This window comes from Microchirus variegatus (assembly GCF_963457635.1).
Source record: "Microchirus variegatus genome assembly, chromosome: 17".
NCBI lineage: Eukaryota > Metazoa > Chordata > Actinopteri > Pleuronectiformes > Soleidae > Microchirus > Microchirus variegatus.
This window is the reverse complement of record NC_139818.1, coordinates 8,845,813-8,870,821: the sequence shown is the minus strand read 5'-3', so window position 1 is coordinate 8,870,821 and position 25,009 is coordinate 8,845,813. Positions and strand designations below refer to the sequence as shown.

The 25,009-nt window shown below is 40.8% G+C and overlaps 1 protein-coding gene across 1 annotated transcript in view; it reads left to right on the top strand.

The window, feature by feature from the left end:
* The window catches only part of plce1 (phospholipase C, epsilon 1), a gene marked incomplete at both ends in the record, with an annotated part of 52,080 nt that extends 27,387 nt beyond the window's left edge, over nt 1–24,693 (top strand). The window contains 24 exons of the mRNA XM_083903497.1: nt 440–678; nt 791–852; nt 1,020–1,185; nt 2,121–2,228; nt 2,447–2,563; nt 4,148–4,306; nt 4,667–4,802; nt 5,032–5,073; nt 7,869–7,987; nt 8,815–8,932; nt 10,467–10,604; nt 10,731–11,021; nt 12,340–12,503; nt 14,102–14,363; nt 17,033–17,151; nt 18,130–18,258; nt 18,358–18,555; nt 19,549–19,743; nt 19,844–20,056; nt 21,400–21,511; nt 22,490–22,539; nt 22,587–22,747; nt 22,810–22,925; nt 24,572–24,693. Of these exons, the coding sequence (XP_083759623.1) occupies nt 440–678; nt 791–852; nt 1,020–1,185; nt 2,121–2,228; nt 2,447–2,563; nt 4,148–4,306; nt 4,667–4,802; nt 5,032–5,073; nt 7,869–7,987; nt 8,815–8,932; nt 10,467–10,604; nt 10,731–11,021; nt 12,340–12,503; nt 14,102–14,363; nt 17,033–17,151; nt 18,130–18,258; nt 18,358–18,555; nt 19,549–19,743; nt 19,844–20,056; nt 21,400–21,511; nt 22,490–22,539; nt 22,587–22,747; nt 22,810–22,925; nt 24,572–24,693 (3,536 nt within the window). The remainder of the gene's footprint in view (nt 1–439; nt 679–790; nt 853–1,019; nt 1,186–2,120; nt 2,229–2,446; nt 2,564–4,147; nt 4,307–4,666; nt 4,803–5,031; nt 5,074–7,868; nt 7,988–8,814; nt 8,933–10,466; nt 10,605–10,730; nt 11,022–12,339; nt 12,504–14,101; nt 14,364–17,032; nt 17,152–18,129; nt 18,259–18,357; nt 18,556–19,548; nt 19,744–19,843; nt 20,057–21,399; nt 21,512–22,489; nt 22,540–22,586; nt 22,748–22,809; nt 22,926–24,571) is intronic.
* Nucleotides 24,694–25,009: the final 316 nt, after the last annotated feature.

The following is a 25,009-nucleotide window of genomic DNA, read 5'->3' as shown; positions in this document are numbered from 1 at the left end:
TTTGTGAAGCATGTTTGTATCAGATAACATGGAGGTTTGTGTCACTGAAAACATGGCTGCATGTGGGGACACAAGATAAAATACAATTTAACTGTTTTATTAAAGCCTGTGCTCTCTTACATCTATGATAACCTAAGAATACATCTGCTGCTTTATCTTCATTTTTCCAACTCAAATCTGACTTTTGTGAAGATCTGTAACCCACTCACTCCCTGCACCAAATGTATACCTCAGTTACAGTAATTTAAGCCCGCCCTTGTGTGCTTAAAACACATATTTTCTCTATGGACATTGGTACAGATAGGTATAGAAAAATCTGTCTTACGACAAGATAAGATACTGCATCATAGATTTCAAATGGAAAGTCTTTTTTTAAGTGGCTAATGTCCATTTTTCTGTTCCCCGTTCTCATCTTGTTATCTCCTCCTCTTCTCTCCAGACTTGTTAACCCGCAACGGTTCTGATCTCGGCCTGTTTATTCGGACGAGGCAGCAGATGTCCGACAACCAGAAGCAGATCTCGGATGCCATCGCAGCGGCCAGCATCGTCACCAACGGGACGGGAGTGGAGAACGTGTCGCTCGGTGTCTTGGGACTGGCGATCCCCCAGCTCAACGACTTCTTAGTCAACTGTCAGAGAGAGCACCTGAGCTATGATGAGATCCTCAGCATTATACAGGTGAAGACAAGAACATAAAAAAATAATGTCATTGGGGTTCAAACGAACCTGTGATAGATTTCATGGATTCACAGGATGTTGATCAATCAATGAATATGTTTTTCCCCTACAGAAATTTGAGCCCTCGTCAAGCATGAGACAAATGGGCTGGATGTCATTTGAAGGTTTTGCAAGGTAAAGTAACATAACAATCATACATTTCTTCTCAAAAACTAAATTTTAGTACTGAATTCATTACAATATATTGTTATATTACATATAGGAAAGGCATTTTAAATAGTTATGTGCCCTGCAAGTCCTCTTAGTGTGTTTTATTCTAAGCCTCGCTCTGTTCATATCAGATACTTGATGGACAAAGATAACTTAGCTTCACGCGATGAGGAGTCCCAAGTGGACGAGGAAGAGCTGCACTATCCTCTCTCCTACTATTACATCGAGTCTTCACACAACACCTATCTGACTGGGCACCAACTCAAAGGAGAGTCCTCTGTCGAGCTTTACAGTCAGGTAAGTCAATTTTGTTCTTACGTTGTCTTTCAACACCTGAACTCATGTGAGCGTGTGAGAATTTGGCAGTTTGAAAGTAATTTAAAGTGATACTGTTCCCCCTCCTGCACCAAAGTCCATAGACCATTTTCCCTAATTGACCAAGGTAAGCCAGAGCTATGGCGCCGCGTAACTGAAGACGCTGCAGAGCCACAGAGTTGTTATTACACACCACACATGAAGCATCGATTTACAGCGAGTTGTCATACTTTTTTCTTTTTTTCTTTTTAGATCTGTAGTGACATATAAATAAAATTAAATGGGTTTTTAATAATTTGGTACCTAAGAAATCTCAAATGGCACAGATGTGCCAAGCTGTGCCAAAAGTGAGAACGCCCAGACATCTCTTTACCAAAACCTCTGTTATTTCACTCTGCTTCATTTCCACATGTTGTTACATGACCTCCATGTGTTTTTAAGCTCCTACTGCATATTTTAAAGGTGATATTTGCTTTAAAATGCAATATTTTTTTAGGCCAGAGAAAAAAATCCTTCAGTTATGCTGTGTTCTATGTACATTTACTCTGACACAGTGGCATCTACAGTGAAACTTACACCTCTGGTGGAATCTCACAAGTGTTATCTTCATTTTGATACCACGATAATCCACATAGAGCTTGTAACTGCAGAGGTTTACTCTATTTAGTTTGGGCATGTCATTTTCGAGCAGGGACTCCAAAAAGAGCTTCAGGGAAGGAGTGGTTAATGGTGAGATAAAGCCTTGAATCTATTCTCAAGACATTTACTTAAGCTGGCTAAAATCTGATTTCCTTTTGTCGTTTCTGGAAGCCATGTTTTAGTGAGCCTCTGTGTCTTAGGCTGGTTTGAAAAAGAAAACAAACCCTAAACTATCCTTTTAATGATGATCATATGTTCTGATTGTGTTGCTTACCTAGGTGCTGCTGCAAGGCTGTAGGAGTGTTGAGTTGGACTGCTGGGATGGAGATGATGGGATGCCTGTTATTTACCATGGACACACTCTCACCACAAAAATCCCCTTCAAGGTTAGAAATGCCTCCCATAAGACACTTTGCCTGGCATCAGTTCACCTGCTGGATTCATACATTTTTTATTGAATGTAATCAGAATTGGACCAATGCCTGTTTTGAAGTGGAAGCTGTCTGTAATTGCAAGCCTCATTACCGCAGAGTTTTTTTTGTGTGTGTGTGTGTCGTGGAGTGTTGTTTTCTCTCGTTTAAAACTCTGTCCAATGACCCTGCAGGATGTGGTGGAAGCAATTAACCGGGCTGCGTTCGTCAATTCTGACATGCCAGTCATCCTGTCCATAGAGAACCACTGCTCCCTGCCACAGCAGCGCAAAATGGCCGAGATATTCAAGGTAGGTTTGCATGTGTGGTTGTGTATTTCTGATGTGTGTGTGTGTGTGTGTGTATGTGTGTAGAGTTTTTAATTTGAGTTCATAAAGAATGTAAGTGATCGGATGTTTTTATGGAGATTTCATAGAGAAAAAAAAAGGGAAAAAGCCACCAGACTTGCAAAATTATGCTGAAATCTTATAATATAATTATTCACTGAAGTAAAACCTTTATTAGGGATAAAAGCTGTGTTGACTGTATGTCTCTCATTGAGTGGGAACTGCATTTCTTTTTCACTGACAGGATTTTCTCAGCTCTCTGCTCTGGGCATCCAAACTGGCAAACATTCAGTCAGGGGCATGTTGTTTTCGTTTTCAGGCGGCCACTGTCCCTTTACGCTTCTCTTTTTTTTGTCAGTGGTTGTATCCTCAAGGCCACACATATCTGGGTACATACATCATAGAACATATCTGCGCTTTCATCTAGGAAATCTTCCCAGCATTTCATCCTCTCCCTGGAGAGAGGGGCTTCTTAGTGGTTTGATAAAAAAGAAGTCTTTCATGTTCAGACAGTTGTATGCCTGCGGGCAGCTCATGTCAACTGGGGGCTTGTTTGTTTGTAACGTTTTTTTGTGGTTGATAAAAGCACTTTTACTTTTTAGACACTGAGAGGTCCTTCAGGAGCTTAATACTCTCCTTTCACTTTACACTGGAGCCTGATCTTTGCCTTAAATAATGCACCAGGGTTTAGGGGTATTATTCACATCTGAGACAATACTGCCTGTCCATCGTGGGGGCCACATACAGAGATACTGTAAAGAACTGGAAACCAGAAAAACCCATTCCACACATAAAGGCCCTCTTGGTCTGACCGGGTCACGACCTTCTTGCTGTGAAGCAACGGTGCTAGCCACCAATCCGCAGGGTGGCCCTACGCATGTATCAAGGTATTTAAATTGCATACATGCCTGTTATCAGGTTAATTAACAGTTAATCAGGGATGGGACTAGGTAAACACACAAACTAAGACAAAAACAGACACTCTCATTTGTCTCAGCTGCTCTCACAGTCTCGCTCACAGTCATATGCGCAGCAGTTTGCGATCCTCTGTTACGGTGGCCCAGCGATGTCAGGCCAAATACAAACGCCACTGGCTTTTGTATTTGTGTTGTAGCTTTTGTATTTGTGTTGTGGCTTTTGCATTTGTGTTGTGGCTTTTGCATTTCTGTTGGGGCTTTTGAATTTGTGTTGTGGCATTTGCATTTGTGTTGTGGCTTTTGCATTTGTGTTGTCGCTTTTGCATTTGTGTTGTGGCGTTTGTATTTGGCCTGACACCTTTGGGCCACCGTACTCTGCGGCGAATGAAGCCTAAGCAGCTGTACTGCCGAGTTCTCACCGCTCACTGCTTTGGATGGATGAGAAGGCCCCGAAATTGATTAATGTTTGACTCACAGTACCTCGGCCGGCGATGACCCAGGTTTAAAATCCAGTCTGAACGAGGAGTTTGCATGAACACTTTAAATAACCCGTAGCACCCACACGAGTCAGTCAGTGTCATTAACAGTACAAGAGTACAACTCTAATCATGTTGCAATTTCTCTTCCCCAGACTGTGTGTGGCGAACGCCTTGTGACGCGCTTCCTCTTCGAAAGCGACTTCAGCGACGACCCTCACCTGCCGTCGCCGCTGCAGCTGCGTGGGAGGATCCTCCTCAAGAACAAGAAGCTGAAAGCCCATCAGGCACCGGTGGACATTCTCAAACAGAAGGTAGAGTGGAGAGAAACCCATAAACCCATCCTCTCTACGCATATGCATAAGTATATATGAGCATGTACATAATTTATCATCCTATAATAATGGTGCTTTCAGGTACTTCGAATATTCAGCACTGTTTGTTAGAGTGCTGTCAAACATAAATAATAGATGCAAAAATGTTGAAATGTGCATTTCCTTTCACCATTTTAACTCAGTATGTACACAGTAGCCTATAGATATTCTGAAGATAAGTGCTTGTACAGTTAATACGTATAGATGTACTGTATATCGTACTTCAGGTACACATACAGTATATCTTAGGTATTAGCTCCTCTTGCACATATTTTATATTTACTTCATTTAATTTCCCAGGCTCACCAGCTGGCTCACATGCAGGCCCAGGCTAGCAATGGGTCGCCGGGGCTGACTTCACCTGGCAACCACACAAATGAGGAAGAGGAGGAGGATGAAGACGAGTACGACTACGACTATGAGTCTCTATCAGATGGTAAGGATATGTTCTTATCGGTTTGTAATTTAATTTCAGCATAAATCACCAAAAGAAACGGACTAAAGCTCTACCACGTACTTTATGTTCTTTTAACTTTCAAATCGACTTCTATTAACTCTTATTCTGTTGTTGTTGTTTTTTCCAACACTGTTGTTTATGCTGACTCTTTTTTTTCCCACACCCTTCCTTTCCTATGTTATCTTTCCCTTAACCCTAACCCACCTAGCCGATGTCCTCACAGCCTCTACTGCCTCTTATGGCCTGGAAGGTAAATGCACAGCTCTCTCTGTGTGTTTCACTCTAGATTTGTTCTGCAGTGGTAGATAGAACAATAATAATATACAGTAGTTACTCAACAAGCTACTTTTAGACTGAAAATAATATAATATTTTAAATTGCTGTAACTGCAGAATAAATACAGAGGAAACACTGGTGTGTGGACGCTCACCTGTGAGCTGCGCTAGTTACGCTTGCTAACTAATCCTTGACTACATACAGTAGCTCCATTCATACGTCTAGGTTTTCATTCAGAAAATGCTAGCGAAGTTGACAATAAACATGACATAAATATGGATAGCAGGGTGATATTTTGATACTGACCCAGGGCTGGCCCAAGCCTTTATGGGGCCCTAAGCGGAATTTGATTTGTGGGCCCCCTCCCAACACCTCAGAGTAGCCGGTGCTTGACTGTTTTCTAAATCAACTGTGGTGCTAGCTTGTGTGATGCTGGTGTACATGGGGTGTTGTTTTTATCTTTCTCATGCCTTTACTTTTTTTTTGCACGATATTCAACAGTTCCTTTATGCTTCATGTCTGTCCCTAACATGTGCGTGTATGTAGCTTTAATGCTTGACAGTGGGCGGGCCTGATACATTACTACTTCCTTTCAAGTTGGCTTTCAAAATAAGAGCCACTGATGTTGGCCTTTTTTACTACTTTTTTTTAAACTAAACGGCAACAAAAATGACATGCAGTCGTAGTTCTTAAAAAATATAATATAATTCACATTTTGATGAAATAAAATACATTTCTTACTACTAATAAGGATGCAGTCACACTTTTTGGAATATTTGCATAACATGATTTAAAGTAATTTCAAGTGTGAGTTGCGCTTGGAATGTTGAATATTTCTCAATTTCTGATGCAAGCAAATTCAAACTCTATGAGAAGCGATTCCATTGACGCCTCCACCATGCAGGTGCGAGTCAGCCATTAAAGATGCGTAATTCTGGATGCCAACATTTGACGTGTGCATAAAAAAACAACCAACAACAACACACTATTCTGTTCATTCAGTTTTTGTTTAACATGGCTCCTCTTTCTCCCATAAACACATCACCTCAGTTCCTCCTCCCCTCTGTACTGTATTTGTCTGTGACCTCGCTAGTGGCTGCATAGACTCATCAGGGAAACAAAACAAAGCCATCTGGTTTCTCAGGCCCTGCGCTGCCCCTATACTGAAAAACAGACCGGGGGGAAACTACCCTGTCTCAGTCTCAGTCCCAGCCCCTGCTTGTCCCTGGTGGAAAACCGTACTGGTCATGGACCCCTTTAGAAAAAAATGTTTCTATAATCTCACATTGCTGCATACTACTTTGGCAAATGCTCCTTTAATAGTCAAATGTTAATCTGCCACTCAGCTATGAAGCCATCCTGTCCAAGTAAATCAATCTCCACCCTGACTGACGAGTTAACGCAACATCATCTGTCCAACAAAATACAAACACTTAAGGACTAAAGTGCCAAGTTACCACCGTCCTCTGTTCTAACAGTAGCTCTCTCTCTCCCAGTCCCAGTCTGGTCTAACTCACTTCTCTGGCTACTGTCTGCAGCCTGACATTCAGGGTCATCTCAGTTACTGAACCCTGTTCTCGAAGAAGAGATTCTGAACGTCAGTTTAAACAAGTTTTTTTTTTTTTTTTTTTTAAAGCCTGTGTTTTTAAGCTGATGTATTTCTTTTGGTGTTTTGGCTCAAAGTGCGTGTGTAGGAGGAATAGAAGTAAAGAGAGAACTCCCTTCTGTTGCTTCTGTTTACAGCTGAGAGCCATTTAGCTTAAATATCACTGAAGAAGAGTCCTGGTGGGTTTTTGCTTAAACTGCTGGTGATTGTTGTCTAACTGTTTCCACGTGCAGGCAGGTTTTATTCCTCTTTTGACCAGGTCCATGATGAAAAAGATTAGTAATCATTTGTTTGTTTTTGGGGGAGGGGGAAGAAAATCAGGCGTTTTGGTAGACACACCAAGTATAATATAATTTTTAATGTACCACACATACCTTGCCTTGCTTTTTCTGCTGGGATTAGTTTTGTTGGCACAAATAATTGAAATAAAATAAATATGATGAATTTAAGAAGAATACACAGCAAAAACAGAACTTTTTGGGCGGGTTTTTTTGATGTGATTTTAATAAACCAAAATTTAAAGCAAAACTCTATGTTCTAACAAAACCAAAATCAACAGCACACAAGAAAGTTCATTAGCCAGGACAGGAAGCAAATTGGTGTAGGCCAATCTCAGACAAGCTAGAATTAGAAAATAAAAGACCTCTGAATGGTTTAAGTTGAGTTTGTTATTATTCTGACAAACCCACACAGACTACGTAATGTATATACTGTATAGTCTATTCTATTTTTATAATGTAAAGACTTAATTTTTTCCAATTTATCATATATACCTGTAATTTTTCTTAAACTTGGCGTCAGTCCTTCATACAGCACCACTTGAAAAAACCTGAACTACTACTTTAAGCTGACAAAGACATCATTCAGTGGCTCCTTTTGTTAACTGGCTAATATCTGGTTTTCCTAAAGGCCATCTCAGCAGGAGGGGCACAGCCACCTGTATGTAATAAATTATAAACTACCTCATACTTTTAATGTTTCAACAATATTCTCTCCCTCGGTCAACCAAAATGTTATCAATTCAGTTGTTTGTGCAGAATCTTCAGCTTTTTGTGCCCTCATTTGCTGGCGAGTGAACAATTAAATGAAGCCCTTTTTTGTTGCTTGAATCCCACATGTCATCTGTTTTTAACAAATAATAACGCGTTGTTTTCTCCGTGTAGATAACTTACTGGATGACAAGCCAGAGGGGAAGAGCTCGGCAGACAAAGAAGAGCAGCCTGTTGATGAAATCCCTAAGAGAGTGAAGAAGGGTGACAGCACCACACAGAGCAAAGGAAAGGTAGGAAACTGCAGCATTAAAGTGATCCAACTACTGCAATTGTGTTTGCACAGAATTATCTAACCTATATCATTTATAATATTCTCATAAATTAGCTAATTATATATATTTAGCCATCGCTCTTTCTCTATGCAAACGCGTGGAGGTTTGCGTGACTAAAAACATGGCGGCTACCAACAGGGAGAAAACAAAAGCAAATATTTGATCTACTCATTGATTATTAAGATCTACACTGACTGAAATCTACATCATCTGTTTTCACTGTTAGACAGCCTTCTTTGACTGAAAATGGCCTATTGTAAACCTCTTACTACCCGCACCAAAGTCCATTGAAAAAAAATAAACATTTTCAATTTGCTGGGACACAGGAGCTGTTGACTTACTGCTGCCTTGTTTGGTAACTTTATGTCATTTAGATGAGTCTAAATGAAGGATTACAATACTGTCGTCACAAAATAGTGCATGTGAACTCACTGACAGTGGCAGCGGTGGATCAACAACTCCTGTGTGCAGTGATGTAAAAAATTTCGTTTTTTTCCATGCACTTTGGTGCAAGTGACAAACTGACATAGACTTCAGTCTCCAGCCAGAATAGGCTATCAAACGGTGAGATAAAGTGTTTGAGATATCATAGGTTTAGGCTGGTGAAGATTTGATTTTATTAGATGAGTCTTTCCTTGCGTCCTTGCTGACAGCCGTGTTTTTAGAGAGAGCCTGTCTTGGCACCAGGGGCACACACAGCACAGATCAGGGCTGACATCCAATCAAACTGAAAAGCAAGCAGAATTATCCTTTTAACAGTGTTGCCCGTCTCCCTGCACCTGTAGGTGTTCGACATGGAGCTCGGCGAGGAGTTTTACCTTCCCCAGAACAAGAAAGAGAGTCGACAGATTGCCCAGGAGCTGTCGGACCTTGTCATCTACTGCCAGGCTGTGAAATTCCCTGGTAGAATATATTACGCTTCATCTACTATCACTCTGTCACTTTGCAAAAACACAGTTTCACTTCTCATCTCAGCTGACTTTTTCCCAGTTCTCTGACACACTGTCATTTCCATTATCTCTTCTTTTTCAGCCCTGTCCCACTCTCATCCACTCCCATCTAACATTTAAGAGGTCAAACTTTTCCCTCATGTTTTTGATTTTTTTTTTTTTCCCCTTTCACTGCACGTCATTTAATATCCCCGTGTTACACTCCATTCCTCTCCCACACAGGACACCCACTACGATGACAAATCTCTTTATCCCCATGGGGAAGATAGGGTTACTTTTACATCACAGGTTCAGTTTTGACCTGGAACTTTGTCACATGTGACCCTCCACTTTCTCGATTCCGCTGAGGAGTTCAGGATGTTTGACTTTGCTTTCTGTAACCTCGTAAAATTCCACTTTACTGGGAATGCGTCTTCATTCTTTGCTTCCATTAATCTTTATCGTAAATATTTCTTTTTCAAATATCCACCTCTTATCTCCGCTTGCCTCCCTCGAGAGCCCTCTTCTCTGTACGTCTCCTCTTTTCTTTACGTGACATCTGCCCTTATAAACCCACCCACTGGTGTTTTATTTGTTTACTGATTCAGTAGACCTGAGATCTGAAAGACAGAGAGAGAAAGAGAGAGCAGTTGGCTCCGTTTGGACAGGCGGGTTGACAGTTTGCTATCATCTGGAATGTTGTCAGATGGACATACCACTTGAAAAACTTGTGTCTAAGCACTTAGATCATCTCAGTTTTATTTTGGGAGTGGAAATAGATTTTTACAGCACAAATTCAAAAGATAATAATAATTTTCATTGATAAAATACAATTCTGACCCTTTTTAAAATCATCTGAACCAAGACTAAAGCCTGTTTCACATTTTTAGACAGAGGTCTCAAACTCTGCGGCCCGCTATTCATTAATGTTGCATCATAATCATGTTTATTGTTATTGTAAAAAAAACAAACAATAGAATATTCTGGTATAATTTTGGGCTAATATTGGCAACCCCTACTGAATTTGTTGTTTTTTCCCTAAATATTGGCGACCGGTCTTTTGAGTTCGAATCTCCACAAAGGCCAAGTGTCCCTAATCGGCACATGATGTATTCATATTCACTACCCACGGAGACAAAGTGGCATGTCACAAACCCTGATATTTCAAAACTGTTCTGCAAAGACTCCAGCCAATCGGGAACCAGGATGTGGTGACAGCTGCTCAAACCCAAACAGGAAGACATTAGAGAGAAGAAGAGAGAAGAGAGACAATAAATACTCAGCAGTTGACCTGTAGACATGATACTGACCCAAATCAAGCATATTTTCATACATCATTCTCCAGGTCATTAACTGACATGTGAGAACATTTCTCACATGTCAGTTAATGACCTCACAATCGACCAACCCTATATAATTGGAAGTGTATTGACATTTTACATTGATCCTTATCTTAGCTGTTAGTGACCATTTTCTCCTCTGTTTGCATGCTGTGTGTGGGAAACCAGGCCTGTCCACGCTGTCTCCATCAGGCTCTGGCAGAGGGAAGGATCGCGGGAAGTGCAGGAAGTCCATATTTGGCACGGCTCCCACCCGCTGCAGCACAACAGGGGAGATCACAACTCAGAGCCGCACGCCTGGGAAAGGTACACACGGTGGAGTGGGGGCGGGGCTACTGCATTTCTGATACAACAAGCCATCACGTTTTAAAAGTTAAATGATGATATCACACCTGTATAAACTCATTATGCACTGCCTTCCATCGTCTCTAGGTGGCACAGAGCGGCTGAGTTGGGAGGAGCAGCAGACGTCGCCCGTCCTCAACCCACCCACCTCTCTCAGCGCCATCATCCGCACGCCCAAGTGCTACCACATCTCCTCCGTGAACGAGAACGCTGCCAAGCGCCTGTGCCGGCGCTACTCGCAGAAGCTGATCCAGCACACTGCGTGTCAGCTGCTCAGGACTTACCCAGCAGCCACCAGAATCGACTCAACAAACCCAAACCCTCTGCTCTTCTGGCTGCACGGGATTCAGCTGGTGGCCCTCAACTACCAAACTGATGGTGAGGACAGTGAGACAACAGCTGTGGCAGATTGTGTCAAACAGAAGCAAACATTACTCAATAACCTGCCCAGTCCAGTATATAAGAGGTGAAAATTGCAAATGCGAGCTGTAATTACAGTAGGTTTGTTTATAATCACTTAAAAAGTAATAATTTGGTATTTGTTGCCTTAGAATAAACTTTTTTTTATGTACTTTAAAGGTGCATTATGTAATAAATCTAAATTGGCCACAAAATCCCCCTAATATGTCACAGAGACTCAGGAATAATGTTCATATAACAAACTGAACTCACCAACAACAACAGTACAGCCAAACAATTTGCATTAAAAAAAAATATTTTGCAGACTACAAATCATGTTTATGTTTCGAAATCATGTTTTGGCATGTGGCGCCACCTACCGCCATCTACCAATCATTGCAGTCAGTAGAGTCTCAGATGCCAAGCAGCCACGGGTTGCCAGTTATGTCAGAAAACGAAACCGAAAAGACCTCTGTATTTTGAATTTGAATGTAGTAACTGTTTTTGACTACATTCTTACATTATGGCACCTTTAAGCAAAGGCCTTGCTGTACAGCAGCCACCATCTTGCATGTTTCTACAGCAGCCCAAATAGACAAATCATCCAAAACGTGCATTTTGAAGCGAAAACGATCACTATAGTTACTATAAATCCAATGTACAAACTAATTTAGAAGAATTAAGGGTAGGGTAAGTGGAAACGTCTGTGAAATAGGTTTACATCCTTTCTGGTGTGCAAAGGCCACCGTAGTTCAAAGACGAGCTTGGGAAGTGGAGGGGTGAGCTGGAGCAGTCCTCTGTTGTTGTTGCAGTCTCACCACTTATTCTTACACATTGGTCATTTAAAGCTATATAAGGCAAGATCTGTTTGTTGTGCTATTGATAAATAATTCCATAATACCTTTCTGACACCTCCTCCACAATCCACCTCCTTTACTACCAGCCATGGGGAAAGATAAAGCAGTGAACATATTCTAAAGATATCATACACGCATGTGGGTGTATATTTTACTCCATGAACCTTTTTTAAATTTGTAAAATCAGTGTTTCCTTGTGTCTCTACTGGCCTGTACATCATAACACTAAACTAATTCCCAACTACTACTTGTTTCCTGTTTCTGTAGTTTATTTGGTCACTATCTCTTACATTTTTCACTAGATTTCAGTTTGCAACCATAGACATGGTGCTAACAGGAACATAATAGTTGCTGATTCAGCATTCCAACTATGGAGCCACTAAAATAGGGTAACAGATGTACTTGTGTTTAATAAATCACGTTTTATCTCCTCTTCCTAGATCTGCCGATGCAGTTGAACACAGCGTTGTTCGAGGCCAACGGCGGCTGTGGCTACGTGCTGAAGCCAGCTGTTCTGTGGGACCGTGGCTGTCCACTTTATCAGCAGTTCTGTCCGATGGAGAGGGACGTGGAGAAGATGAGCCCGGCCGTCTACTCCCTTACTGTGAGTTTGCATGATATATGGAGCAGGATCTGTCAGAGTGACCACTTTATCCTCAAGAGTTCTCTCTCTCTCTCCCTCTCTCTCACTGCACTCTCACCCTCCCTCCTTTTAATCCACACCTTTGGCTTCCTGCCTGTTCCAATATTTTCCTACTTAGTCGGAATTTTAGAAATGCTGAATATTCACTTTATTGGAAGGGTCTTGAATCATAATATACCGTGTCTAGCATTTCCGACAGGTCCACAAATGCAACGTGCAGAATAGCTACCAAAGCAGAAAATGCTTTCCCAAAATCAAGGATCCTTTGAGGTCACGTCCTACAGAGACAATAAAAGACGTGCAGTACAAGCATAAGCACTTATAAATGTTATCGAATTTGTACGACTTCACAACTTCTGGCATATTATCCATATTTGTAAAAATTTGTGAAGTCAGGTAACAAAAAAATAATACTTGCAGTACTTTGATGCAACATATTCACAGCTATTACAATTTTATAATGGACATCGACAAAAATGCTCAACGGTTAAATGCATATTATGTCATTGCTCCAATGTCACTTTAAGAAGCCCTACAGAACTTGTGTGAGCATTGGATGGTGGGTATTTGTGCTGTGCTGAGGTTATGCATCCTTGACTTGGTATTTCCTACTCATTGGAATGAGCCTTCAGTGGGGTCAGAGGATGCAACATCATTTGAAAGTCAGCCATTTTGAGTCTTATTCGCTCTATGCATTACCATGTTATAATTTTTCCCTCTCGTGAGGCAACCACATGTTACGTATTGGACAATCAATCATTCTGTCCTTGAAGTACTAACCTGGAGCGACTGCACAAACATACGGACTCGTATTGGGGCCCTTTATGTTGTGTTTGGACAGGTTTATTGTAAAGTTTTCTTTATGTGTTTTCAATATTTGTCAGTCATGAGGGCCTTTCGCTAAATAAGAACAGAACCTCAATGAGGCTCGGCACACTTTGTCTCCAGCTCTATTTATTTTCCTGCATGTGCTTTTCTTCACGTCGTCTCACTCATTACTCAGTGTTTGAAAATTTGAACAATGAAGGCCTGGATGTTATTGCACTAAATCTGGTTATGGGAGTCAGAAGGCTCTGTGTGTGTGTGTATGTGTATGTGAGTATATATTCTTGGCATAGGATTAAACAGCATGGTGTAAGTAACCGTATATTGTTCATGTGGACTTGTTATGTGGCATGGCTCTTAAAAAAATCTGAGAGCATCAATAGAATTATTCTTAGATGGCAACTGGTGCAGTACAAGTTGTTCTGGTGCTTTTAATGGGATAGTTTGGGTTTTTGAAGTGCTGTACTGACTGCACTGTGCAGAGAATTCACTGAAAAGTTCAAGTTTGTGTTGCTTTGAAAACCACTTACCCTCCACACCAAAAGCTCCCGCTTCCCCTTGAGCTTAAAAACACAGGTTTTAACCACCGGCTTTAGTGTGGGATAAAGAGTGGTTTATACCTTATTGTATTTTTAATTTACACGTCTATTGTGTTTTACGTTTTCTCAGTGTCGTTGTGATTACCACATCTAATTATGTCCAACCCCAACCCCACTCTTCTTGTCCTCTCTCAGATTGTCTCTGGTCAGAACGTCTGTCCTGCTCACAGCGCAGGCAGCCCCTGCATTGAGGTGGATGTTCTGGGCATGCCCGTCGACAGCTGCCACTTCCGCACCAAACCCATCCACCGCAACACCCTCAACCCCATGTGGAGTGAGCACTTTCAGTTCAGCGTGCACTTTGAGGACATGTGCTTCCTGCGCTTTGCCGTGGTGGAGAACAACAGTTCCCAGACGACTGCTCAGAGGACTCTGCCCCTGAAAGCCCTTAAAGCAGGTAAGAGCCTCCGGATGGCTCTCAGCTGGAGGTTAAAAATAATTAAGTTGTGATTTTACCGAGAACCAACCTAAGGCACAGGCGTTTGCGCTCACTGAAATCATGGCCACCAGTTATGACGCAAGGAAAAACTGATTTTAGCCATATAATCACAATGTTCATATAATAAAATGAACGTTTATAAACAAAGTTTACGACATTTTAAGAATATATTAACAGATTGGGGTTAAACATCTTTTTCTCACTTGAAACGGAAGTTTGTGTCGCTTCATAAACCACTCACTCTCTAGCATCAAAGTCCATACACTCTTAGATATAAAAGTGCTAAGTAGAAGTATAGTGGGGGGATGGGCTTACCGAGGCTCAAAGATTATTACTTAGCGGCACAAATAAGACCATTGCTGCTCTGGTGTAACCCGGACTACTTCGCAAAATGGAAAGATGTTGAGTTATCACTGTCGGACAGGCCCATACAGAGTTTATTAGGAAGCACAGTGGAGGCTAAACAACTCGATATTCAGAGCCAGTGGGTTAGATTCTCTATGGAAATCTGGTTTGGCCTGGTGAAGCAACTTAACATCCAGAAAGAAATTCGAATTTTAATGTGGCCAACCCATGATCCAGAATTCAAACCAGGTATGAATGACAGAGGCTTCACTCAATGGGCGAGAAATGGAATCTCCTCATTATGTCTATTAGTCGAAAACCAGAATTTCATAGATTTCAAGACCATGTCTGACAAATACGGCCTTGCTCGGCAGGATTTCTATAGATACCTCCAACTCAGGCACTATTTTGATAAGAACATTAAAGGACCTACACAGGAAAATATATCGGGTATTACCAAAATGTTCATTAAAGCCTATAATGCAAAACTGTCCAGAAAGATCATTGGAGAACTTTATGGACATATAGCTGAATTAAGAGGCCACTCAACAAATTATATTAAGGAAAAATGGGAAAAAGAGTTGGGAATCGTAATTACTTCTGAAGACTGGATAAATGTAATCAACACACAAATCACCACTACGGCCTCACAACTGTGGAGAGATTTTTCTTGGAAAAACTGTATCAGATTCTTCATAACACCAAAACAAAAATCTAAACAGATAGGATTTCAACCCACATGCTGGAGGGGATGTGGATACTGTCCGGCAGATCATACACACATATTCTGGAGTTGTCCCACACTTAAATCCTTTTGGGAAAGAGTTCAAAGTAGCATCAGTGAAGTCTTGCAGTTTAATTTTAATTTCACATGTTTATCATTCTACCTGGGCAATATGGACACAGATTTACCAAAAAAAGACAGATACCTCTTAAAAATCTTCATGGCTGCAAGCAAAAAAGCCATAACAAGAAGATGGCTCAACACAGAACCTCCCACGGTTAATCAGTGGGAAGCTATAATCAAAGACATCCAAACGATGGAACTACTGACGTTTAGTCTCAGACTACAAAGAGACAAAGGTGATGCCCTTTGGGAAAAATGGAACACTTATATCTCAAGAAGAGGTGATAACCTGCCTTAATGCTATACATATTTTGGTTTTAAAATTATATTGCTATAATTTATGTGACATACGACCTACTCGCAACCCCTCGGTTCTCTCATGTTTTGTTCCCATGAGTGTCCACACGTATATGTGTATCTGTGTATATTGTACTTGAATACGAGTTTGATTATTTAGACACACAAGCTTGAGTATTGTACTTGAATACGAGTTTGACTACTTTGTGTTACTTGGACACACAAGTGTGAGTGATCATGTATCTTTGTCAGATCAGGTGCTCAGACTTGTGTACGTATTCTTTGTTATTCGTTTTTTGTTTTTGTTTGTCTGTTTTTTCTGTGCAAGAAAATGTGAAAAATAAAGTTTAAAAAAAAAAAAAAGTGCTAAGTAGAACCATATAAGGTAAACCTTTTTGGCTCCAGGTAAAACCTTTTTATAAAGGTTCCACCTGGAACCCTTTTGGAGGGTTCCACCAAGAACCCTTTTAAAACCCTTTATTCAGGGTTTTAAAGGGTTCTCTGGATCAAAATGGTTCTTACTGGAACCATTGGTGTTACCAAGAACCCTTGAAAAGCCCTTATTCGGGAAAGGTTCCATGAAGAACCTCAGCCCTTGTAGAAGGACCCTTTTGGAACCCTTATTTCTAAGAGTGTAGAGAAAACCAGAGATTTTACTTCACAACACATAAGAGTTGTTGATTGACTGCTGCCTCTATCAGTCAATGCAAGTGTGTTATTTTATTATTATACTGTCTGATGTCGTTCATTCTGATTTACCTTAGTGTCCTAAATTTACCAAATGAGGCCGCAGAAGACCAGCAGCTCCTGTGTCTGTGAGCCAAACATTTTGATTTTCTCTATGGACTTTGGTGTGGGAGAGTGTGCAGTTTACAAACGTCAGTTTTCAGAGAGAAAAGGGTGTCTAACCACTGTTATTCTCAAAATATCATAGAGTCAGGCATGAGTAGGCAGAACCTCATATAAACACACTTCAAAAACACCTGAAGTAACTATTTAAATCAGTTTCAGTTCCAATTGACAGGTGTCTTTACCACTTTTAGCCACAGCCTTTCTCAGGTTGTCAAGTGTTGTTCATTACATTGTCAACTATTTCAATGTGTAATTTAACTGTTTTTGTTGTTTTTGTGTGTTACAGGTTACAGACATGTCCAGTTGAGGACGCAGCATAATGAGCCACTTGAAGTGTCAAGCTTATTCATCTGCAGCCGCAGAACAGAGGAAGGTCCTGCGGGGGGCGCCACACCCTCTTCCTTGGTAAGATGTGTTCAGGTCTAGAGATTGCAAAGATTGAACATATTTTTATATATTTTAATTATAACTACACAGGCTCATTAGGTGTAACTATAATGTACTACAACACTAGCATTTACACTCATTCATGATGTTTTTTTCCTTTATTCTCTGTGTAAATTACCAGAAAAGGTTGTACACCCTTAACACACAACTTCAAATTATTTTATTATAATTGTGTTGCTAATCAGTGTGTATATTATATTTATTTATTTTAAATCCAATTAGTAGGAAATGCTATTTTTTCATTTTTATATGGATGAAGTAACTTAGGCATTCAGGTTCTACGACACATTTTTATCTTGAAATTAATTTGCAACACACCTCGGAGGACTAAAATTATTGATCTGATTACCTTGTTCAAAACTATTATTGCTGCACTTTACTTTGACCAACAAATCACTTTCAAAACATAAAATATTTTGGGCAGTTAATTAAAAAAGCTGCATAAGATGATGGTGCTTTTGTTGGGTTTAAGTGTGGCTGCATGAGGTGTGCACATTGCTGACTGTGCTGTACGCGGGACAAACGAATAACCTCTTATCAAAAGGCTTACCAAATATAATCTATACCAATTCAAGACTACTCTGACTCTCTATGTTTAGGAATGTTCGGCAGTCTGCAATTTATCTCACTGTTGAGAACCTTAAGTTTGTAAACCACCTACTCTCCTGCATCAAAGTCCATGGAGATAAACTATATTTTTAGCTGCTAATCTTCTACTGCTTTGTTTGGTAATTTTATGGCAGTCAGTTTTCACTATGAACTGTCTAATGGGAAAATAAAGCCATTAAGTGAGAACGAGCCTCCGTATCTTTCTCCGTGCAGGGAGATGTGCACAGCACAGTCAGCACTGTACCTGCTACAACCACCCTTCTAAAAAAACTACAAAAATCCCTTTTATATTATGGCTGATCAGTGTATACTACGCTCTCCACACAGCTTTTCAGTGCAGAGGAGAAACATGCTGCCCAGCAGCACCGGGTGACGGTGCATGGAGCTCCTGGTCCTGAACCCTTTGTGGTTTTCTGTGTTACTGAGCAGACCACTGCCAAGCAGCTGCTGGACACGGTCAGTACTTCACAAATAAAAATCAGTGATGCTGGAGTGGCCAGCATCACTGATTCTTCAGTGTGCCATGTGAAGAACTTCCCTCTGACTCTCCCACAGGTCGTGGCATCCACAGGAAATGCATCGGACCACTTCCTGTGCGAGGAGAGGGTTCCTCTGTCGAAGGAGCGCAGTGAGGTGAAGCGCTGCGCTCAGCAGCGACCTCTAGCGCCCGAGGAGGAGGTGGTGAGACTGGTCTCCAGCTGGAATAGCGAGGAAGGATACGTTGGGAGGATTTTCCTCAAAACAAGAGACGAGGTACAGTGTGTGTTTTCACGTTGTGTTGCTCCTATATATTCACTCCACCTTTAGGCAACAGAAGCCTCTGAGAGAAGAGAGAAGTATGAGAGAAGTTTAATCTTTACGTTTTCATAATAATATAAAATGTTAAATGTTACAGCTGTTTTTTAACATAAATTTAACATAAAATACCATAGATTATAGTTCTGGGAGGACGATTATCTATACGGTGGCGCCCCCTTGTGGTTAGTCCTATGCAATTAATCATGCATTGATGGTGTTGAACTTGAAAGGGTGTACTGATATTGTTTGATTATCTTATATCATGTAGATTTATGTACAAAATGAGACGGAGCAGTATTATGTATTATATTATAATATTATATTATGAGTAATTTGGTAAATGGAAGAATTGTACCCACACACACACACACACACAAACTTGTTCTTGTATCCTAGTGATGACACATCATAGACATAATGCATTTCCTAGCCTTTTACCCTAACCTTAATCATCACAACTAAATGTCGAACCCTAACCCTTGATCTAAATATAATTCTAACCCTAACCTCAAGTTAACCCTGAAAAAGTCCTTAAAGGTTGTGAGGACCAGACAAAATGTCCCAACAAGGTCAAAATGTCACCACAAAGATTGATTTGTACTGTTTATGGACTCCGTAGCCTCTTACCCTCACTTTAACCATCACAACTTGGTGCCTAACCCTTAACCTAACTTAATCATAATGCTAACACTAAATCCAAGCCTTAAGCCTGAAAAAGCCCTTAAAATGTGTGAGGACCAGACAAAAATGTCCCCACAAGGTCAACATGTGCCCACAAAGATTGATTTGTACATTTTTATGGACCTCACAAAGATACACACACACATTTCCCTTCTCTACACTTTTGACAAGACACTGTAAGAAAATCACAGCTGCAGGTCCAAAGGGATGTGGTCATTGGATTAATCGTGTAGTGCTGACCTCAAAATGCTTTCCCCCTTTTCACAGAACCTGAATGAGAAGAGCACAGCGGTGGACAGAGAGGAGGAGGTGACTGTGGGGAGCAGAGAAGGAGCAGGAGGCGGTGGAGGAGGAAGAGAAGATGACATGTTCTTTGTTCAGGTTCATGAAGTTTCACCAGAGCAGCCTCACACTGTGATCAAGGCCCCGCGCTACAGCACCGCTCAGGACATCATTCAGCAGGTGAGGAACGTTTATGTGAATCTCTTATAAGCGCTGCCGTCTCGTCATTATTAGCTAAATCACTCCCCGTTCTCTTTTCCCCGCCTCTTCTTCTGGTCAGACTCTGTCAAAAGCCAAGTATTCCTACAGTATCCTCTCAAACCCAAATCCGTGCGACTACATCCTGATGGAGGAGGTGACCAAGGATGCGGGCTCGAAGAAATCCTCCGCCGCCAAGCCTTTGCAGCGCGTGCTGCCGGATCACGAGTGCGTCTACCAAGCGCAGAGTCGCTGGCGCGGCGCCGGACGGTTCATTCTTAAACTCAAAGAGCAGGTAGCTCTGAACACGCTCGCTGGTTTCCAGTGATAAAGACTGTTCAGTTTTTATTTGTTATGCTTTTATTTTACATGTATGAGCATTATCTTTGCCCACTAACATATTGTATCTATGTACATGTACATTAAATACTAATATATTAATCTATACAAAAAATAGCTGCAAATTGCATCCCATACTAACCACAGCTGTGTCTGTGCTTATTTACTGTTCCCCGAACTTGCAGTTAATTGAATCAATGTTATGGAATGTTAAGTTCAGTTTTTTTTTTATTGTTTATTTCCAATAAGCCTAAAAAACCTGAACGTTTGTAGGCTCGTTCATACTAAAAAATACAAGGAAATTAAGATTTTAGCAACTTAACAACAGGCTTACCTCATTAAAAAAAACCTATGCCTGCTTTAGTCTAGTTTAGTTTAGTATATTAAGAGTGTTAACACTTTATCTGGGTGTAACAAAGCTTTCTCTGCCTGGAAATTAAACATTTTACATTGGTCACTCTCCTGCACCAAAGTCCATAGAGAATATTTTGCGTTTTTAGCTCATGGCGACACAAGAGCTGTAGTTCTTCTGCTGCTTTGTTCAGTATGGTATTGCGTCACTTATGAAGTGGAAAATGACGAATTATAAACATCAGAGTCACATTATAACACATTGGAACTAAATAATTGAGGCAACACTGGCTCAATAAGTCCTGCGTGCCATGATGCAAAATCACTGTTTTTTCCATGGACTTTGGTGTGGAGAGTGAGTCGTTTATGAAGAAACACAAGCTTCATTTTCTAGTGGGGAAAAAGCTGTCTAACAGTGAGATGATGTGGCAAACATATTCCTAAATTATCATAGACTTAACCAGGTGTAGATTTTATTTAGTAGCCTTTTATTAAAATCTGTTTTTCCCTTGTGTTCAGTGTTGATTATGTGCACCTCCATAGAAACACACTTAAAAAAACTGAACTGTCCCTTTTAACCTTTGCTTGTGCTTTTAACTTGCTGCTCCTTTTCTTTGTTACTTTTCGTTTGTGTTTACTGCTCTTCTGTTTGTGTGTCTGACATTCATTGCCGTGTTTAGGTTCGTCTGCCTAATGCTTTCCACGTTGTGTGTCCATCACTGTTTATTTTATTTCAATTAATTTATGAGCCTTTTTCCACCTGAGAAATTTTTACTTTTTAGTAAATGTGAAGATGCTGTTCAATGACGTTGAATAAAGACTAAGCTTTAATTTTCGATTCTGAATGTATTTTTCGACCAAAATCAGATTTTTGTTTTTATTTTGACACATTGCCGTGGGTCACTGAACATTTTTCCCCACTAACATGAACATGTTTCCGGCTTCCAGGTGGTGCGGGAGGACAAAAAGAAGGTAATGTCGTTCGCCAGCGAGCTCAAGAAGCTGACCAGTCGCAGTCGCAGCATGACGACTGGCAGCGGAGTGGACGGTCCTGCCCAGAGTAAGGATGATAGAGCTGCATGCTGTGTGGCTCTGACTGAGCTCCAGGAGTGAGGCTCAAACTCTGCCTGCTGTCTGTGCATGGAAAGGCAACAGAGGTACTTATGTTGTCTCTAACATCTAACAATTAAAACAAAACAAAAAATCTTACCTGATAAAATCTAGACCAGCTCTCGTCTATGATATCCCAAGAGTATTTACACTCTTTTAGCTTTCCCTTTTCTGACCGAAAACTCACTTTGGATACCACTCAGTCCCCACATCAAAGTCCATACAGAAATGCAACGATTCAGCACGATTCAACATCGCAGCACAAAGGAGTTGTCGATCCACCGCTGCCTCCATCAGCAACTTTAAATGTGTTTGAAAAGCATCATTCATATTTACAAAAGTGACACAAATTCACCAAAGGAGGCAGCAGTAGACCAGCAGCTCCTTTGTCCCCACAACTTAAAACACACATTTTCTCTATGGATTTTGGTGCAGGAGAGAGAATAGTTTACAAGCTTTATCAATTTACAAGTTACAAAAGTTTTCACATTTGGTTCTCCCTTTAAATAAATGTTACATATATAGAAGAAGGCTTATATTTGTGCTATTGGCACTGGAAATCATTTCAAACCATTAATCTAATGTTAACAGATATAGTGTCAGAGATGTTTTAATTACATCTCTGATACTGAAATACTAAAGGGTCATACGCAAGTTAAATGATCATTTGCACTTGTTTGATAATGACTAATTTAAAATGAGTACAACATGGTATGACCCATTTTTGCACATAATATACGCAGCAACACGATTCTATAACATACGGTTTCACTTTGCGGTTTGACATCAGTTCCTTGTGGTTGTGACCTTCGTCCTTGTTTTCATCATCGGTCTTGTGCCCTTGTTTGTTAACCTCGCTGTTGTTTTGTCCCAATATGAACAACATAAACAGAGGGAATCTGAAAAATCAATCATCTGTTCTCCACAGGGTGTCTGTCTGCAGCCGCAGGCCTGAGGGCGTGGGTGGCAGAGGGCAGGGTGGGTGCTGGAAGGTTCCTACAGTCTGCTTCCTCCTCTTCCTTTAGGGGGCAACTCCAACCTGTCCATCTGTCCACCTCATCTCTGACCCCGCTCGTCTGGAAGCTCCACCTCCTCAGGAACTGGAAGATCCACAAATAAATTCCAGAAGGAGAAGGACAGAGAGACATGTGCTGACTACTTCTAAACTTGACGACTTTCTCCTTCAGTAGGAGAGGTTTCATTTAGACTCCGACACACTGTAGAATAATCTCCTCTGTGCCCTCAAAGGAGTCTGATGCTGCCTTGTGTTAGTGGAGCAGGTGGAGGACAGAGATCAGGTGGCGCTCTGCCTGGTCGAGTGATGGAAATCCCACCCAGTGTCACTCTAGATGGCGTCAGTGACGGTTGGTTGTTGATCGCTTGTAGCGTAGCTCCATGTGGAGTCCAGAGTGTGGGACGAGTAACTTCTTATAGACTTTGTGTTTAGGTGACGTTAATGTGCATGTTGACGAGTTGGGTCGCGATATTTTTATGGGTTATGGCGGCAACCTGCATTTTCTGGTTGTAGTCACTGAGGGACCTCAGAAAGAACAGATTTTAGCCATTTATATCAAGACTGGCCTAACAAAATCTATGCTTATGATATCTCACTGTTAGATAGTCTTTTTTGACTGCAAACTGGAGTTTATTTCACTCTGAAAACCACCACATCTGCAATTTTACCTGATGACACACAGGACCTGTTGATCCACCGCTGCCTCCATCAGTAAGTCTAAATGTGTTATTTTCTCCCTTCTGCGTTCATTCTGATTTATTTATGTGACACAAACTTGCCAAACAAGGCAGCAGTAGACCAGCAGCTTCTGTGAAACTTCAATTTTCATTCAATAATGGCAAGATAAAGTAGGGAACATATTCTTTAGATCTCATAGTGGGTGTCAATATATCAAAAGGGCTCTCAAACTCAAATGACCTGGGGGCCAATGAGTATCTAGTCTGGCCTGTAGGGTGCCAGTCAAAAAAAAAACAACATATTTTTGGAGTTCAAGAGCGGTGTTTTTTGCAGAATTTCAAATTAAAAGTGTCCGTGTTGATGTGGACCGAAATATAGTACACAATAAAAAACATTTATATGATGCAAGATTAATATATCACAAAGAAAACATACAAAAATAACTCATTATAACTTGATATTAAGTGGTGGGCCACTTGAAATTGATTGGAACCGCGAGTTTGAGACCTCGAGTGCAGGTGAGCCTTTTGTGACGTTGTTTAAATCTGTTTTTTTCTTATGTCCCTGGTGGTGGCCTTGTTTTTTTTTTTGAGAGCCAGGAGACAATGCAAAAAAAAAACCCTGAACTGTTTCTTCATCAGATTTGGCTGCAACTCTTTATGGGTTTTATGTGTCAGCAACATGTTTTTATTATTATTTGTGGCCATTGAGGGACTTTAAATCAAATGACCCATACGTGTTTCAGCAGTGTCAGGAAATACGAAAAAACTTTACTCTGAAATTTTCCTGCTGGGAACAGCCAAAAAAGAAACTGAAGCTGTTCTTGAAATCATATGTTCGGGGGACGCTATTGTCCCAAGAACAGAGCAACTCATTGAGTGAGACAACTATTTAAAAAATCTCCATCTCTTGGGTATTTTTTGCGCATTCGAGAGGTCATGGAAGACATTTTCAAGTGGCGTGGAGAGGTATTGGTCTGCTTTTGTCCACTCAGTGAGTTTAGTCTTCATAAAACCTGAGTCAGGGGAAGAAAAAAAAAAAACAATTATATAACTATGGCTCCACAGACACAGCCTGTTTTCTAGCACAAGGCTATAGTTTGGTAAATGAATGAACTGAATGTGTATTTAGGAGTTTATGAACTACTTACTTTCCTGGCAGCGCTTAATGAAAGCACAGAGCAGATGGAGGGAGATCTGCTGAGGAGATGAGGAGGATTCTCTCCTCGGGTGTGTGGGCTCTTTATTTGGGCCGAGAGCATTGTGAAGGGAGTCCGACAAGCTGGCTTGTACGATTCTTTTTTCCTGACTGTTCCAGTTTCACAGTACTGTAAAGGGCACACGAGTGTGACAGTGCAAAGAAAGCGTGACGCGCTCACATGTTTCCAGTCTGTTCAGATGCTTTCTGAAAGGCAGCGACGCTTCAGGACACTGCTCTGACACTAAACTGCTTTTTTTTTTTTCCTTTAAGGCCGTGAATGTCAATTATTGACTTGTGCAGCATCTGAAATGCTTTTTTAAAAATAGTTAAATCATTTATTTTGTGGCTGTATCTATACAAATATGATCTTCAGCTGGTTCCACGAGGGATTGTGGAGCTTCTATAACTGTCCACATTATTTCAACGTCTTATTTTATTTAATTTTTTTTTTCCGGGCTGGGCAATATGGCAAATGTTTTTACCATTTTGTTCTCCAATCCCTTTTAAGTGCAACAAGTCAAAAACCTATAATATACAGACAATCTGCCGTTTTTG